The sequence below is a fragment of the Pseudoliparis swirei genome, chromosome 24, assembly GCF_029220125.1.
Source record: "Pseudoliparis swirei isolate HS2019 ecotype Mariana Trench chromosome 24, NWPU_hadal_v1, whole genome shotgun sequence".
Lineage (NCBI taxonomy): Eukaryota > Metazoa > Chordata > Actinopteri > Perciformes > Liparidae > Pseudoliparis > Pseudoliparis swirei.
This window is the reverse complement of record NC_079411.1, coordinates 20,916,585-20,936,127: the sequence shown is the minus strand read 5'-3', so window position 1 is coordinate 20,936,127 and position 19,543 is coordinate 20,916,585. Positions and strand designations below refer to the sequence as shown.

At 42.5% G+C, this 19,543-nt stretch overlaps 2 protein-coding genes across 3 annotated transcripts in view; one reads left to right on the top strand and one right to left on the bottom strand.

Moving 5' to 3' along the window:
* Nucleotides 1-19,543, bottom strand: part of ccdc85al (coiled-coil domain containing 85A, like) — a 42,984-nt gene that overhangs the window by 4,788 nt on the left and 18,653 nt on the right. The gene's annotated exons all lie outside the window — the stretch shown is intronic.
* On the top strand, nt 4,128-5,204 carry LOC130190659 (homeodomain-interacting protein kinase 3-like). The gene is made up of 2 exons (XM_056410186.1): nt 4,128-4,599; nt 4,749-5,204. The coding sequence occupies exons 1-2, from the start codon at nt 4,396-4,398 to the stop codon at nt 4,968-4,970; spliced, it is 426 nt and encodes a 141-aa protein (XP_056266161.1). The 5' UTR covers nt 4,128-4,395; the 3' UTR covers nt 4,971-5,204.

The window sequence follows — 19,543 nt, the reverse complement described above, 5'->3', positions numbered from 1 at the left end:
ACACGATGCCACTATTGTTAAAAAAGTCCTCTTTATATGCTAATTAGACAGCAATAGTGGAGAGATGAGTAAATACAAGAAAAGGGATATCATTTAAAAAAAGGTCTCAACCAGGATTTGAATCTTGACGAGTCATGGCTCTCATCTTAACCCCCAAACGACGGAACAAATAAATACTTGGTAAATCCATATATTCAGAAGATTTGCATGAAGCGTGGAGCCGGAGTAAGAGGGGTGTGGTTAGCTTAGCTTAGGTATAACGTTAGCTTCAATAACGTCCGCAGCGGAGGGAGGGCCGGCTAACCCTTGACCAAAATCTCCCGTGGTTGTTATTTTGAGTGCGCTCAGATAAATGTAAACAGCTGAGACATTATGGCTCGTTAAAGTACACCACGTGACTCACTCTCAACCAATCAGAATGCTTGATTTCATCTACCCGTGTTATACTAAGCATAACGACTGGAAGCTAACCGGGCTCTACCAGCACCTCTGAACGTACTTCATGCCGTCCGGTATTGTGTCTGTTCGATCCTACTCCTGCCGGCTACCTGCAACCTCACTGATTACAACTCTGGGAGAACAATGCATCGTTTGACAATAGCCACAGCGTCGTAAAAAAAACACTAACTGTGATTTTATATACTGTATTTCTGCCACATGCTGTTGGTCGGCTTCTTCTCTTCCCTTTGGACAAAGCCAGGTTTATTGATTGATTTAAAGAACTGTCGGTATTTCATCCTGCAGCCTATTTGAGTCGATACTCTCACTTTATTGTATGTATAGTCCTATTCCTATATACTGGACCCAAAAACTCAGTCATGCATAGACTGCTATTGTTTTGACTAATAAGCATCCCATTTGAAAGAGTTGGAGGAAGGTTCATCTGGTTGGAGATGTTGTTTTTTGACTGAGGTCTGTTGGGATATGATGACTTGAGTCTTTGTGTTTCCTTCTGGTCACATGACGTCTCTTCTTCTGTCCATCCTGGAGAGGGGTCCTCCTCTGTTGCTCTCCTGAACGGTTCTTCACTTATTTCCCCCGTGAACGTTTTTTTTCTCTATTTTTTGGGGAGTTGTTCCTGATCCGATGTGAGGTCAAAGGTCAGGGATGTGAGGTCAAAGGTCAGGGATGTCGTATGTGTACAGACTGTAAAGCCCTCTGAGGCAAATGTTTAATGTGTGATATTGGGCTCAAATGAACTGAATTGAATTAGTTTTGGTTTACTAAAAACATATTTATCTTTTTTGTATTGTCTGTCACTGTTTTATAATGTATGTCTGAAACTTGTGATGTGCTGCTGCTGTCTTGGCCAGGACACTCTTGTAAAGAAGATGTTTTTAATCTCAATGAGGCTTTTCCTTGTTAAATAAATGTAAATAAAGAAAATGTACATATTCTTGTTGTATGTTTGTTTTTCAGAGGCGCTCCTGAACTCACTAAAAATGTGTCTGGTCGGAAAAGGCGCCACACTGTAAAGTCCTCAACAGCAGTGTGGTATATACGTACTGTATGTCGGAAATATAGCAAAGTCACCTGATAACTAACAAAGCCTCAGGATATGAACGTAACGTTTGAATATGCAGTTTAAGGACTATATTCAATACATACGTCCTTCTATGCATGTAAACTGCAAACATGATAATGCATCCTAATGTCTTTGATCTCAATCTGTAAAACTAAATTTGAAAAACGTGGTGCAGTCATGCACACTCAAGAAAAAAATAATTTCAGAGAATGTTTCATAAAATTTTTGACATTATCCCTCAAACTTGCTAATCTCATTTGTAATTCCTCTAATGTGATATACGCTAAAATATAAGATAACACTTAAAACAACATTTAAAACAAATAAATGCGTGTGCAAAACTGCCATGGGGAAATATCGCAAAGTAACCGATAACTGACAAAGCCTCAGGATACGAACGTAACGTTTGAATGTGCAGTTTAAGCCTAAGAATATACAGAGCGTATCTCAGGATGTGATCTGCCTGTCTCTCCCTCAGAGGTCTGGAGGCTCTGTGAAAACAGGCCACGCGGCTCTTAAAATGGCCACCGGGGTGTGAGATTTATCACGCCACCTGCACACCAGTAAAAAAAAGAAAAGCAATCATTTGTTCCCCTTCCTCTAAACATAAACTGCTGTCTCGTTCCGGGGGGCATACCATTTATCGCGGCGCACTTCCCGCCTCTTCATCGTACCACGTAGACCCCAGACAAGGTGTTGTGTATAACACGGACATTTATTGCTCAGTTTTATGTATCCGTACAGATCAGTCGCAGCGATGGATTATCGTAGATATTGTCCGTTGAGGTTCGCGTCACATTTGCATGAATGCACTCGGGTCACGTTTGTGCTGGGGGGGGGCAAGGTGAATTTGAGGGCTCCAGAACGACACACGGTTACAAGCAACTGTTTCTATTTCCAAAATAAATAGCAGCAGACATGCTGTATTAAATAGAACACAGAGCTTATCACAACACCGATCCCTCAGGATCCGATACCCCATGCCTGTTCATGTCAGTGCATACGTACCCGCGAGATCACAGGTGTCAAACTCGAGGCCCGCGGGCCGGATCTGGCCCACCGTGTCATTTGATGTGGCCCGCAACGACTTGTAAGGCAAATGACCGCCAACCAGTGGGTCACGGGCCAGTTTTCTGTGCGTCGCGGGTCTTTGCTGTGAGGAAAAATAATCCTGTGATTTTATTTTGAAGGGGATTTTTTATGCATTAGAGTGCCGTCTATTCACAAACGCTCACGCCAAAAGCAAAGTGAATGTTCTCGTTGCTTTACTTTCCTGATCAACCGAGAGGTCAAAGGTCAGGGATGCCGTATGTGTTCAGATTGAAAAGCTCTGAGGCAACATTTGTAATTTTTGATATTGTGCTGTATAAAACAAACTGAATTGAATTGGAAATGAAAGTTATAATTGGCTCTCTGAGGTGCAACCATGATGCTGATGTGACCCACGGTGAAAATGAGTTTGACACCTCTGCAGTCTAGATTATACAGATGGGCACATGTTGAGTTGTGTGCTGCTGCCTGTAGATTTGATCAATGTAAACAAATATGCAATCTGTGTCGATGCAACGTCTAATGGGAAACTATTCTTTGTCAAATATATCAAAACCATTTGTAAACTGAGAAACGCACAAGATTGTGACGACTATTCCTGACTGAAGCACTTTCCCCTGCTTGGGTCCCGTGTGCGTGTGCACCGAGATGACAGATATTATGTTAAAGCAATACTTCAGCCCAACATCATGTTCTCCATTTGACCTCGAGGCACTATTTAGCAATCTAGATTGTTTTGGTGTGACTTGTGAATCCTCCTGGTAATACATTTATAATATTTGAATGGACACTAGTATGTCGTATTACAAAGTAATATTGCATAGTAATAACAAAGTGTGCTTTCTTAGTAATTAGAATAAGCCAAAAGTGTAACTTTGACGACAATATTATCATATTACCACAATATTATCCTATTTATAATTTACCAAAAATATAGAAAATGAAAATGGTAAATGCTAGATGTATAAAGAGCCAATTGTTTGTTTACAAGATCGCTAAAAAACAACTTCACGGTGGTGATATGTTAGTATAGGTTTCACAAGAGACGTTTCTGCTGCTCTCAGGTGAATGCGCTACGACGATGTTAAATTGGAGGCCCTTATATTGATAATTGTGGCACATATGTGGCCTTTTAATACATTAAAGATATGTATAGTATGTGTGTATCTGAACTGGCTGTTAAACAAGATTTGATTGTGTCCATAATGCAGATATTATACAAGTTTTATTGTTTTTGTCAAAGAATTGAGTCAAATATGGGACTAAAATGTTTGTGTTCTATACAAGCAAAGGGTTGCATCCACCAAGTCTGGCTTATGATACAATGAATATCATAATAACCTTTTATTCAGCCATTTTGGTTCATTCAGAGCCAAATGTAACATGGGAGACGGGTTTAGAATGTTGGGTTGTGGAATGGAACCATAGAATGGAATGGAGGAGGCCCAAGCTGCAGACAGACAGTATCAGTGATCAGTGCCTTCAGAAACCCAGAGAGAGAGCCACAACTTTTGACCTGGACCTTCAAACCATCCGAACTTTGAATCTTCTGGCAACTCACATCCATCTGAACTTGGGAGAAACCCGCTTTTATTTCCAACATTTGGCGGAGGAAGTCCCAACAGATCTCAACATATCTCAAGCGACGACATCTGCCGAAATCGGTAAGTTCCTTTACTTTGCCGGTTGTTCTCGCATCATAAGCTTTATCCAAATGTTACTGTTGTAGCGTTACATTGTGACTAAATGTCGTGTGCACATCTGCACTCCTCTCAGCTTCGACATCCTGCCAGCAGGTGTCACATCCCGTGGCTTTAAACATGGAAAGCGCCCCATCCGATCACAACCGTGTGGAAATAGGTGACTTGCTGAAGTCGGCCTCCTCCAGGTATCTGGTGGAGTCTGTCCTCGGGCAGGGTACCTTTGGCACGGTTGTTAAGTGCACGAATGTCGCTGACAACAAGACGGTTGCCATCAAAATGATGAGGGATCATGGCGGTTTAGCCTCGCAGGCCAGAAAAGAGGTAGGAGAGACATGCACGTCAAAGTGTGTTTGTAAAACTTGTGCAACAAAGCGTTGTACAGCTGTTCCATCAACTGTATTTGAAGAAATGCCTACAATACAAAACAATACTAATATAACATCTGTCTGTGACCTGTTGTGTATCGCCAGGTGGAAGTCCTGTTGACACTTCAACTGCTGGACTCTGACCAAAGCAACCTGGTTGAATGGTACGGAGCTTTCACCTTCAACCAACACATCTGTCTGGAGTTTGAGCACCTGGACAAAAGTCTTTTAGACTTCATGAACGACAGATCCTTCCAACCTCTCCTCCTGAAGGAAATCAGACCCATTGTCAAGCAGGTACGTTCTACTGCAGTTCTTATCCAATAAGCATATTGATTGAACATCGTAAAAGGAAATGACTGACTTTAATAACTTTCCAGGTCGCCAATGCACTTGATTACTTGAAGGCTGCTGCGATAATACACGCAGACATCAAGTTCGAGAATATTATGTTGGTGAACCACGCGCAGGAGCCTTACAGGCTTAAAGTCATCGACCTTGGCCTGGCCCACGAGGTGTCGGACGCAGCCCAGGGCGCCTGCATTCAGTCCCTTCCGTACAGGTGAGTGACTGGAACCATGTTGGATCTGTCGGGGTCGTAGTAGAGGTCATATGCTTCAAGTTGTAAATAATACAGATGCCTCTCAAATTCGTGGACGTTGTCATCATGGCGAGTGTGATCATGGTTGTTTGTTTCTCGTCTCAGGTCTCTAGAGATTCTTTTGGGCCTGCCGTATACCGAGGCCACGGATATGTGGTCTCTGGGCTGCGTCGCTGCCTCCCTCTACCTCGGACGCTTCCTCTACCCCGGCAAGACTGAATATGACATGGTGAGTACTACGGGTCGTTTAATCATCGGATTTACTTGTGTGTCTGTGTGTAGTAAATGGAAACCTTTGTATGACTCCTGTTGTTGCTAGGTTGTTTTGATTGGAGCAGTTGCTCTGGTGGTCATGAACATGTATCTATAAATGAATTGGTTAAGACTCGCTGACTGCGTTGTGACTTGACGTTGATGTTGTATGACACGAATGATGTGAATGATACGAATGATGTAAATGATACGAATGATGTGAATGATACGAATGATGTGAATGATACGAATGATGTGAATGATGTGAATGATACGAATGATGTGAATGATGTGAATGAGGCGAATAACATAAAGGTGCGCCGCCGATAACGCGAAAGTATGTGAAAGTATGCGAATGATGCAAAAGTATGTGAAAGTATGCGAATGACCCAAAAGTATACGAATGATGCGAAAGTATGCGAAAATATTCAACAGTATGCAAAGGATGCAAAAGTATACGAATGATGCGAAAGTATGCGAAAATATTCAACAGTATGCAAAATCATTCACATCATTCACATCATTCGCATCATTCGCATCATTCGCATCATTCGCATCATTCGCATCATTCGCATCATTCGCATCATTCGCATCATTCACATCATTCACATCATTCACATCATTCACATCATTCACCTCATTCACATCATTCGCCTCATCGGGCGGCTTTAGCTCGGTGGGGTAAGAGGGCCGTCCTGCAACCGCAGGGTTGTGGGTTCGATCCCCGCTCTCCCCATTAGTTGCAAGTCGAAGTGTCCTTGAGCAAGGCACTGAACCCCCAGTTGCTTCCCGGGCGCTTCACCGCAGCCCACTGCTCCTTAGTAACTAAGGATGGGTTAAATGCAGAGAACTAATTTCCCCTTGGGGATTAATAAAAGTGTATATTCTATTCACATCATTCACATCATTCACGTCATTTCTTTGTCGCTATCGTCAATTCTGTTTCGTGCCTCTCCTGTTAATCTGCCGTATATAAAGTATTGAGTCATGACTCTTGTGGTACCCACGCTTCCTGAAGGCAGCGTAGTTGAGGCGGGTCTTCAGCCTTCTCTGTAATGCTGTCACTCGTGATGCCACGCCCCTGTAGTTGATACCACGCCCTCCACGCCAGAAGTCTCGGCCAAAAATCTGAACCTGAAAAAAAGATCTGAAAGTGTAAAAAACCTGAACCTGAAAAAAAAGATTTGAACCTGAACAAATAAGATTCGAAACTGTCAAAAAAGATTGAAAGTTAAAATATAAAATCTGCTACTGAAAGATGAGCAGGACTGAATCAACATTATAATTTTAACCCAATGAAACTTTTCATACACATTCTCATTTCCAATACATTGTTGAATTTTTTAAAGTTCAAAACTAAAACTTTAATTGTTAGGCAGACTTTTTTTTTCAAACGAACAAAACTATTTGCCCTGGATTTGGCTCCCATACTTCTTCTCCTCCAATCCTCCTCCATCACACTGTAGACCTCAATACTGAGTATGACTGTCTTAGTTTTGGTTGATGAAGATGTGCTATGTATGTGCGGCATCCAACAAGAACGCCGTCTGATCTCAAGTCAACAATCACACAAATAAGTCAGGACCTTCCATCAATGAGAAAAGGAGTTCATAATAAAGCATTGCATTATACCTATTGTCTTCATTCTTTTATTTGACCGTGACAGTATTTGGGTGCGAGGTGTATCTACTGTATACGTCATCATACGAGCCAATGGCTGGATTAGACATGATTGTTAAATGTTCGATATGACGGTGGACATGGATTTGATCTTTAACTGTCAACGATCAGACATTGTGAAATTAATTGATAGAACTAACTTTTGTAAACCGTCAGGAATAATGTAGGCGTTGCTTATTGGTTAACAGTTACTCTACATTGGAGTGCCGGGGACTTTAAACTTCAGCTTCATCTTCATTTCTCCGTCTCTTTCTCCAAAGATTTGACTCCAAATGAAAAGCATACCGGCAACGTTTACAATAAAGTTCTTATATTTATGTAACATCTTCCCACTCCTGTAAAATTAGCCTGAAATGCTTCTCCAAGGCATACCCAAAGTAAATTAAAAGATGTTCCCCGAAAGTCTAATTTGAGAAATTTAGGGGGAGCTCTCGTAACCTTTGGTGCAACAGTTTTTTTCTGCATACATTTATCCTGTATATTTAGTTTTCTGAAATATAAAAAATATAAAGTGTCTTTCACCTCAAGTTACACATGGTAGGTTGTCTTTCAAGTGAGCATCTTCTGGCTGCTGATGCAGCCTAGGTCTGGTCTGTTTAACAAAGTCATGTTAATGTAATGTTCTATTATACATTTATATTCAAACTAAAAAGCTGCGCTCAGTAGAGTGTGTGTAACGACCACAGAGCTGTATTTTTTTGACGATGCGTGTGTGTGAACGTAAGACGTCCCGATCGCTGTGCGGCCGAAGACGAGAGTTCTCCAGCTGATAGAGCTTTAAATAGAAGTACTTGGAGGGTTGTTTTAGACAAAAGTGGGCCTTGACATGGTATTACACACGCACACACACACACACACACACACACACACACACACACACACACTTTGCCTCCATTTTCAAACAACGCCCTCAAAACAATAGCCTGATTGAATTTGGTTCTCTACTTCTTGCCCCCCCCCCCGCCCCCCTCAGGGGTCCTGTTGATTGGGCTTGGCAAACACAATATTGTGAGTGTTTGTGTAACAAAGAGAGAGAGGGGGGGGGGAGTATAAAGGTGTGTGTGTTTCCCTCATTGTGCACAAAGCGAAGAAGCAAACTCCCATCTGCCTTTTAAGAGGAAAAATCAAGACAAAACGTTTTCCACCCGCTTATCGAAGTCGGCTGCTCGACCCCCGTCCAGAGGTCGGCGACGGTGACCAGAGGGAATAGCCTACAGATGATGTACCCACTTAATCTGGTTATTTATTGGGAATTATGATTACTTTGATGCATCAACTCTGTCATATTTTGCCCCACTAGAGAGCTGCCTCACTAAATGCGGGGCTACTCGTGGTTCCTAGAGTGTTAAAAAGTAGGATGGGAGCCAGAGCCTTCAGGTATCAAGCTCCTCCTCTTTTAAGAAACCAGCTTCCACCTTCAGTCCTGGAGGCAGACACAGTCACCTCATGTAGAGGAGACTGAAGACTTATTCCTCTTGATAGTCTTATAGTTCGGGCTGAATCAGGTTCACCTGGTCCAGACCTAGAGATGCTGCTATAGGCTTAGAGGCTGCTGGGGGACGCTTTAGGATACACTGAGCACCTATCTCCTCGTTTTAGGATACACTGAGCACCTATCTCCTCGTTCTAGGATACACTGAGCTCCTATCTTCTCGTTCTAGGATACACTGAGCACCTATCTCCTCATTCTAGGATACACTGAGCTCCTATCTCCTCGTTCTAGGATACACTGAGCACCTCTCTCCTCGTTCTAGGATACACTGAGCTCCTATCTTCTCGTTCTAGGATACACTGAGCACCTATCTCCTCATTCTAGGATACACTGAGCTCCTATCTCCTCGTTCTAGGATACACTGAGCACCTCTCTCCTCGTTCTAGGATACACTGAGCACCTCTCTCCTCGTTCTAGGATACACTGAGCTCCTATCTCCTCGTTCTAGGATACACTGAGCACCTCTCTCCTCGTTCTAGGATACACTGAGCACCTCTCTCCTCGTTTTAGGATACACTGAGCTCCTATCTCCTCGTTCTAGGATACACTGAGCTCCTATCTCCTCGTTCTAGGATACACTGAGCACCTCTCTCCTCGTTCTAGGATACAATGAGCACCTATCTCCTCGTTCTAGGATACACTGAGCTCCTATCTCCTCGTTCTAGGATACACTGAGCACCTCTCTCCTCGTTCTAGGATACAATGAGCACCTCTCTCCTCGTTCTAGGATACACTGAGCTCCTATCTCCTCGTTCTAGGATACACTGAGCTCCTATCTCCTCGTTCTAGGATACACTGAGCACCTCTCTCCTCGTTCTAGGATACACTGAGCTCCTATCTCCTCGTTCTAGGATACACTGAGCACCTCTCTCCTCGTTCTAGGATACACTGAGCTCCTATCTCCTCGTTCTAGGATACACTGAGCACCTCTCTCCTCGTTCTAGGATACAATGAGCACCTATCTCCTCGTTTTAGGATACACTGAGCACCTATCTCCTCGTTCTAGGATACACTGAGCACCTCTCTCCTCGTTCTAGGATACACTGAGCTCCTATCTCCTCGTTCTAGGATACACTGAGCACCTCTCTCCTCGTTCTAGGATACAATGAGCACCTATCTCCTCGTTTTAGGATACACTGAGCACCTATCTCCTCGTTTTAGGATACAATGAGCACCTCTCTCCTCTTCTCTCTTATGGATGAAATGTCATCTCTCCATCACACATTACTAACTCTGCTTCCTCCCCTGAGTCCTTATGACTTCACGTCTCATAGGGTCCGTTGGACCCGGCTGGGTCTGATGCCTCCTGCTGATGCGCCTGATAATTTGTGATATTGGGCTATATAAAATAAACTGAATTGATAAGTGGTGTCAGTATTCTCATCTAACTCTGAGTCTAGAAAGCAAATAAGCGCGTTTCCTCTTATTTGTACAGTGAGTTACATCTAATATGCGTTCATCTTTCTCTTCTATATAAACTCAGACAAAAGTAGCCACCCAGGTGTGCACATGGCTGAGCTTCTAGAGTTCACTGAGGGTCGTGGGACACTCACTCGGCCCACGGCGCCACCTAACAGTGTGTCCTGGAGAGCAGCATTTACAACACTTTCCCACACTGCCCCCTCGTCTGTTTCAATCTCTGCTCCAACGGTGCAGGTGACAGCGAGCAGAGCGGCAACAACCTTCACTGAAGATGTGAGCCATAATGTACACACACACACACACACACACACACACACACAGACCTAAAGAGACAGTGTGATTTATCTCGACTTCTCAAATTGAAGACTAGAAGATTACACGGAGCAATGGCTGGACACTGAGAGGGGGCAGACAGCGAGAGATGGGAAGAAGGATTTACTTTGCTTAAGGAGCGATGGGTTGAACAGCAGCGCGCTCTCACACACACACCGACAACCGGGAGACATCCAACCGCAGCGCAATACACACGCCTGTTTGTCAGGCTCTGGACTCCATCTTGAAAATCCCAGAGGAAAAAAGTCCTTGTGCCATCAACGAATGTTGCCGTCAAACCAATTGGGCGTTCAGGTAAAAGGTGTTTTAAAGTGCAGGACACACACACACACACACACACACACACACACAACACCTGCCGTCATCCTCTCACACTTCCTCTCAGAACTTGGTTGGGTTAAGCGGTGGAGACGCCACTTTGCCTTTAAAGCTGCCCGAGCTTTCAAGAAGAAGAAAATAAAATCCCTCTGTTCCTTCTTTGCCCTTCAGAACAATCTGTGCATCCCCCCTGCTTGACATATATCTCTCTCTCTCTCTCTCTTTCTCTCTCCACATCCAGCGTCCTCCCCCGTGAGCCTATAATCGTGTTTTCAGCACATTTCCTCTCTCCTTGGCGCGCTAACATCTCTCATTAAAGATTCACGACGCTCCTGTGACCTCAGAGTTGTGCAAAAGGATTCCAGTAGCCACCTTCACTAAGTTCCCTGCCGCTTTCCTGGCTCTGTTTATTTCCGGGGGGGGGGGGGGCTTTTCATTTGGAGGTCAGAATGTTTCGGTGCGGAATTGATTTTCACGGCTGAAGCAGAGCTCATAGACCCCCGATAGAGAGCGGCGATAAATACGCAATGACATCACTTCCTCCCGTCATGCACCATGACAGAGACACAGGGAAGTCTAAAGGAAGTGGAGCTGACAGCTGTTTGGACCAATGGTTCTCAAATGGGGGGGGGGGGGTGGTATGTGTGCGAAGGCAACCCAAAGGGTACGTGTGTTTTTTATTTATTTTTAGATATATATATATATATATATATATATTTAAAATTATTATCCATAAAAAAAATATTTCAAAAAATAGCAGTTATTTAATAAATATATTCAATTAATTATAAATGTAAATGTTCATAAGCTTTATTTGATATATTCTATTATAAATCAGACACTGATGGCCCAGCGCTGGGTATTACATATTTTTTTATGAACATATTTCACGGAGAGTACATCACTTTAAAAAAAGGTTGACAACCAACGTAAACACGGAGAGGTCGAGCGGCGGCGTTGTTCTTGGATGGATGTCATACAGTGCTGACACACATTACATTATCTTGGTTGTTGGTGCAATAAAAATCAGATCCACTTTACCAGATGAATTTTTTTTCACGATTAACACGTGTCTGCAAGGCTCCTCCCCCACCCCCCCTTGCATCATTTTTTGGTGTCGGGCCGGCCGCTACGTCCATCGCGGTAGATTCCCCCCAACGCCGGCAGTTCGGAACCAGAGTACAACGACAACACAGTTTTTAAATAAAAAAATTCAAGTGGAACAACAGCCAGTAGAAACGATAGTTTCATGTTCAACATATCGACTCAGTTCTGGGTCTTTGCACTCGCCGGCTCGCTCGAGCGTAAGAACAATTAGCTTAAATGGATTTTCTGTCTCAAGGTCTGCAGCACACACACACACACACAGACACACACACACACACACACACACACACACACACAGGTCACAAGATTACAAACCGCTGTCATGTGACGGAGCGGTCCTGTTAACACAGTGAGGCATGTGCCAAAATCGAAGAGAGTCTCTTTAAAGTGACCGTGATCAATGTGGAATGGAACTTGCCTTGTGATCTCTTCCAGGGGAGTTACGCATGTGAGAAAACATACAGAGCGTCGGCTGATCGAGTTACAGGCTCACATCCCGGTAAAACACGAATTGGATTTAACGGGATGTGAGAGACGTGTGGAGGAAAGACGGATCTGTGTGGTTCAGAGCAAGATACATAGATAACGTAATTACTCCAGAATAATGTGGGGCCGAAGATCCCTCACGTTGCACCTCCGTACATCAGAGCTCTAGATGAACCCACCGAGAGGTGTGAGACATGTGGGAGACCCGCTGTCCCTGCTGCCGGACACCAACTATTAACTCCTTAAAACTCAGAAATCCGACTGTTAGATGGTAATAATTTGGGCGCTGTGGTTTCTGCCTACTGGCCAATCCTGTTGTAATTTAATCTGTGTATATGCTTGTGTGATGTGATGACTGTGCTGCTGTGTGAGTGATGCAAGCGTGTCTACGTGCAGATGTGCCGGATGTGTGTGTGTGTGTGTTTAGGTGTGTGTGTGTGTGTGTGTATGCGTGGACGTCTGGCTCGGCGAATTGAGGTGACCTCTTTTTATTTATTTGTACGGATTTATTTTTCCTGTGCTGTAGGTGGGCGTCCCAGTGGGAGGGGTGGGTGGGGTGTGTTGTCTGTTTGTTTATGTCAACAAAAAGATGGAAAACAATGGAGGCGTCAGTTGAAGTGCATGTTTGCTGTTTTTTGTGCCCGTCAATATTTCCAAATAAATTTTAAAAACGCGAAAATCGTAGTTCAGATAAGAGATTCAAGAGCGTTTATTATGAAATCTGATTTATTTTTTTTCGATTCAGGAAATTGAAAAAATTGAAAAAAAGAGGCTGTGATTGTGTGCAGCGGATCCGTAGCATTGGTCAAAACCCGGTAATCGCGTTGTTATCTGAATCAAGCCAACAACAACAATAAGAGAACCTGCCTGTCCACACTCTCTCAATCCTCTTTGATCTCCCCCCCCTCCGTCTCCGTCTCTCAGCTGATCAATGCGAGGTAATTTCACATGGTCGTTCCCTCAGATCTTCTATAAAAAAAAAAAAATCTGCCACATAAATTATTCAGGCTGGCTGGGCAAGGAAAGCCTGTGGAGCTGCTGCATGCGAGATCAGTGACCTTCCGTTTTACTTGCAGTCAATCAGACAATCAGACAATCGGCCAGGCGGCCAGGCGGCCGAGGCTCGCCGGCTGGAGCGCTGCTGGTCTTGACGTCCCTCAGGCCGCTAGTCAGCCGCTACATGCAACTCTGAATGCATAACACAGAGATTATCAGACGCGTTCACCAAGAAAATGCAATAAATAATACTAATGATGTATTCAAGTCGGTGTTTCGGTCAGCCTCTCGGATAAAGGCCTCCAGTCTCGTGAGGCTGTAGACTTCAAGTCGATACCACTTCCTGTCTGGGCTGCTTCCTCCACTGCGGTTGCTTCCGCTGCTCTCGACCGATATGCTGAGCGACTCCACGCTGGTTGTCAATCCGGGATGAATCAGCTGTCAGTCGGTGTTAGAGAGACCCGGTGGCTTGTCTTTCTGATTCAAATCAATAAAAATGGGTGAAGATAATAATAAGTCCAGGAACACACCTGTTACCTGCAAATTATCTTAAAGTCAAATCCAGACCCGCCCACCCCATTAATGTAAGACCTGTGATTGGACACACAGCCACTACATTTAAAGAGCTATATTTTTACTTTTTCGGAACATGTAGGTTATAATCATACATTTCAATTTCAATTTGGTAGAAGCTAAAACTATAATAAGACCCCCAGAGTGTTGCTGGGCAGACAAGTAAACATTGTCCACAGTCCCCTGATGTCAGCTGCTCCAATCACAGGCCAAGAAAAACTAGCTTTCCCCGGCTGCGCTAAGTGCTAGAATATAGCGAGCAGAAGTTATAGAAACATGTTTTACCCGTTACAAAACCATCCCCAGATGTTATATGTAATATAATACGCTGCGCTTAAAGTCATGATGTTATTGTTGCGATTATAATAATAATTCAAACTTATATAGCGCATTTATAAGTACACAAAGACGTTTATTTATATGTTAAACGCGTAATGTTAGAGGCTTAATTATAATAAATGTTATAATGCTGCATAGCTTCAAATGGCAGCAATGGCAGAGAAAAAGAACTTGAATACTCAGAAATCATGTAACGCAAACACCAAATTAATAAAAGGGCCAAAATAATCTTCAGTTGTGTGAGGAGTGGTTCCCACATTTTGGAATAGCTTAGCGTAGCACAACCAATAACAGCCCCGCTGTGTCCAATCTCCTCAAATATAACTAATGTTTAATCTGTGCACCCAAAACTAAATAAACATGTCAAGTTAAGCCAACCAAGTCTTCGCTCGAGCTCCATATATCATGCACACAAAAAATGACAAAGGTACCAATCTTCCTCTTGGCAAGAACATAAATAAACACCTTCAGGAGAAACAGCTGGACTCTGGTGATACAGTGACTGATTGTCCACTTGGATGTCCTCATACGCAGAGTTCCCCTGAATCACTCGCTGCTCATCGAGGAACAATTGTATTATTATTACCTTCGCATTGAAAATGCGGAAGGTTATGTTTTGATCGCCGTGTACTTATTTATTTATTTATTTGTATGCGTGTTACTCGCATAACTCAAAAAGTATTAAACCGAATCGCATGAAATTTGGTGGGATGATAGGTTATTCTCCGAGGACCATTTGATTAGATTTTGGGATCGATCGGATCAAAGGTCAAGGTCATGAAAAGGTCAAAATCTTCTTTTTACCATAGTCAATTTGTATCCAATTGGCATGCAACTAATGCCAAAATGTTCATAATTCAATGCCCAATCTTGTGATATGCGAAGGTATGCGCTCTACCGAGTGCCCATTCTAGTTATTATTATTAGTAGTAGTAGCAGTAGTAGTAGTAGTAGTAGTAGTAGTATTACTGCAAAGAATTTGAAGCCGTGGTTTCTGCAAAGTGGCTTTACTGTGAGGCTGAAGAGATGAGAGCATGAAACTCACCGGGAGGAGAGCTGGATAAGTGTAGCCTGCTATGCTAAAAGGGCTGTGTGTGTGTGTGTGTGTGTGTGTGTGTGTGCGTGTATTAGTGTGTGTGCTCATTCTGTCTTTGCGATCTCTGTGACACAGACAGACGTCCACGCATCCCAATCAAAGGTGAGAGAATAATCGTCGTCATCGCGCTCGTGCACGGAGAAACTGCCGATGTCGCCGTTTCAACACGACCGGGAATTTATTGTGTTTTCGCGAGCGGTGCTAGAAACGTACATCTTTGTTCGTAAATCTACCATTTATATATTTCATATTCGAACAAAAGAGATCAGCGGAGCAGGAACAGAAACAGAATATGTATCGTCACGCCGTAATTCTTCTTCACATCTGTTGTCCTCTGACTTCCGGCCCCATCCACCAAGGGAACATTCAATATTTAAGCAAACATTTGCCAGATAAACTGCTATTCTCCTTTTTTTAACATGTCACCAGCCATCACTGCCCATCGCTGTTGAATAATATAACAGGCCGAGCCCACAATGGTGTCAGGTGTGTGTGTGTGTTTGTGTGTGTGTGTGTGTGTGTCTCAGATGAGTCTGGATGAGACACACTGTTGGTTATTGCACCAGCTGTGAATGATGTTGGATTTCCCGCGTCCCACAATGCTTTGCTGTTTCCTCCAGCGCCAAGAAATCCCGAGGCTGAAACTTGTTTACGCTCTCTCAGACTGTGTCGTCTCTCCTCTGCCTGATGAAAAACAAACTAATCCTTCTGTAGAAATAATTCAACGCTTTGGATGAGAGATATAAAAACAACGTGGAGAACAATGCACCGATTTATTGGGTTTAGGTACGATTCTGTCACGAAGAAGCCCGAGGGACGAGCCGACGTGGACGCTGCTGTGCTCCGTGGTTACAGTGAGGTGTGCATTTACATTATTCTGCTCTTTTCTTTGGTATATTTTAGTGGTTTTCGAGATATGCACATGCAAAGGAAAAGATGTTCACATAGTACGTATACAAAGGTACTCAGACAAAAAACATAAAAATACAACATAAAAATAAATTAAAAAGAATATATATATATACGTATATATATAGATTCATTTTTTCTTTTTTATTTAAAAAAAGAATATATATATATACTACCGTTCAAAAATTTGGGGTCACTTAGAAATGCCTTTATTTTTCAAAGAAAAGCACTGTTTTTTCAATAAAGATAACATTAATCAAAAATACACTCTCTACATTGTTAATGTGGTAAATGACTATTCTAGGTGGAAACATCTGGTTTCTAATGAAATATCTCCATAGGTGTATAGAGGCCCATTTCCATCAACGATCACTCCAGTGTTCTAATGGTACATTGTGTTTGCTAATCGCCTTAGAAGACTAATATCTGATTAGAAAACCCTTGTGCAATTATGTTAGCACAGCTGAAAACAGTTATGCTGGTGATATAAGCTATAACTGGCCTTCCTTTGAGCTTGAAGTTTGAAGAACAAAATTAATACTTCAAATATTAATCATTATTTATAACCTTGTCAATGTCTTGACTATATTTTCTATTCAATTTTCAATTCATTTGATAAATAAAAGTGAGTTTTCATGGAAGACACGAAATTGTCTGGATGACCCCAAACTTTTGAACGGTAGTGTATATATTCATTTTTCTTTTTTTATGAAGAATATATATATATATATTCTTTAAAAAAAAGAATATATATATATATACAGGTAGACATGCAAAATCCTTCACACATATTAACATATATATGCACATACATGCATACCCTAATACATACAGGGTGTCTCCAGGAATAAACCAGTGAAATTTAAGACTTTTTAAGACTTTTTAAGACCACGTCTAAATAAAATTTAAGACCTAACGTACGAAGGAAATATACATTAATCTAAATTAATTAATTCAAAGTAAACACACTGATGTCTGTTCAAAATTAACAGTATGGTGTAATGCAAAAGGATAACACAAATGTCATTGCTGTTGTAAATTATATTTATTAATACAACATTTTCAGAACATTTAGGTCCCATGAACAAATGTCTATAAAATAAAGTAAATATATTTTTAAAATACGTGCAACATAGTTCCTTTTGAACAAAAAAATCTATAAAATAACATAAATAACATTTCCAGCTGCTTTTAAAATGCAAATACATTTACATAATATAATGTATGTGTGTGTGTGTGAGTGAGAGTTCTCATGTCTCTATGTGATGGATGTTTGTGCACAGGTTCATATGTCTACTCCTGAGCTTTTGTGAATATACTAGGAAAACAATCCTTTTCAAACTGTATGAATACAAAAACTTCCAGTTGACATTTGGTCCATTCTCCTGGAAAAAAGAAGAAAAAAAAGGCAGACATTAGCCAAACAACAGTCAACACATCTCTTCATGACACCACCACTTTAGATTAATGTCAGACTGGATAAATATGAATGAAAACTATTTTTACAAATTAAGCAACGTGAGCCATCTCTTGAGCCTAGTGTACACTATGTAGACATATTGACAGGTAAACACCACTCTACTACCATTCTAAAACTATTTTTAATTAGTCTAATTAATGTGTAGTGCGCCTATCCATAGCTGTTATTAACTTGACACATGAGTAAAGCTTAACTATATGAAACACATACTCATATACATGAGGTTAGTTAATACATATATATTTATGTTAGACTTACTTTGAGATGCTGAAGTAGGTCCTGGGCGGTGTCATGGCCCATGAGCTGGTCATTTCACCAATAGCGCACATGAAGTCCAGCTGTCTGCTCGCGGTGGTCTGGTTCAGAGTCTCGTGGAACAGAATGAAGAACGCGCCGCCCTGTTGGACTTCGGTGATGAGCTCTTTGTTCCACGGCGCTGGATTTCCTCCGGTGACCTCCAGCGTTGTCGCGTTGACGTTGTTGCGGGCGGCGGAACAGGAGCTAGCGGCGGAGCAGCAGCTAGCGGCAGAGCAGGAGCTAGCCCCGCGGGCTGCTGGCGGCCTTCGCTAGTCTCTGTGCTTCTTGCTCTGCACGTGAGATTCCACCGCTGGAAAGTCTCCCGACACATAACGCAGCTTCAGAAGCATTTCACCCACCGTGACCAGAAACACTCGTTCTTTTCAAGCCGTTGTTGAACTTGCATCCCCCCCCCATGTTTTCTAAACTAGCCGATGCTTCACGTTGTAGGGGATTGATGGGACCGAATACGCGGGGTCCCTTTAAGAGAAGGGGCGTGGCCCCGGTGACACCAGAGACGCCGCAGAGCGACCGGAGCAAAATACGGACCTGGCGGAACAGATTGCCTCATATTCGTAATGACATGACACCCCTGAAATTTAAGACCAATCCAATCTGAAATTAAGACAATTTAAGACTTTTTAAGGCCTTATTTTTAGGAAAAGCAATTTAAGACTTTTTAAGACTTTTTAATGCCCCGCGGACACCCTGTACATACACACACATAAATACTGTTAATTTACCCCTCCTACCACTGTTGACGACGCCCACCCCGCTCATACATCTCCAGATATTATATAAGGGAATGTATTATATTATGTTACAATAATATATATATGGTTGAATTTTGCTCATTATTCTGCTCTTAAAATAAAGCGTGTTTCACACACTGCTCTTCTCACATTCAAGAAGTGGAAACACTGCATCCCATGATTAAAACCAGAACATCAATATAACGTTTAATTGCAAAAAATTAACTGGCAATTCATCAGCCGCCATTTAGATCAAAGTAACGCACCCAGCGCAGAAATAACCATCGAGTACGGTTCAAAGATTTACTTCAATTTCATGTTTCTCTAAGCGCTCAGAAATCCCGGCGGAAGATGTAATTAAATGCACCTTTTTTTTGCTATAATAGTGAAGGAAATGAGCCAGTCAGTCTGGAGCAGTGTGTGGGTGTGTGTGTGTGTGTGTGTGTGTGTGTGTGTGTGTGTGTGTGTGTGTGTGTGTGGGTGTGTGTGTGTGGGTGGGGAAGGTAATTTAATTGATTTCAATATCTCCGAGAGGAAATGTCACAGACCAAAAGACTTCTCGAGTGAGAGATAACGGTATGAATATGGCCAATTGCCGGGGAGGATGAAGCCGTCCATCCGCAGTAATGGCAGCTGCACGCGAGCCTCGCTGTCGCTCTCATCACCACAAACATTACATCAAATGCAGATAATGCACAATACGGGGCCGGAGATTTATGCCTCGGGAAACAGAAACAAATACATCCTGCGCATTGGGAGAGAAGGGA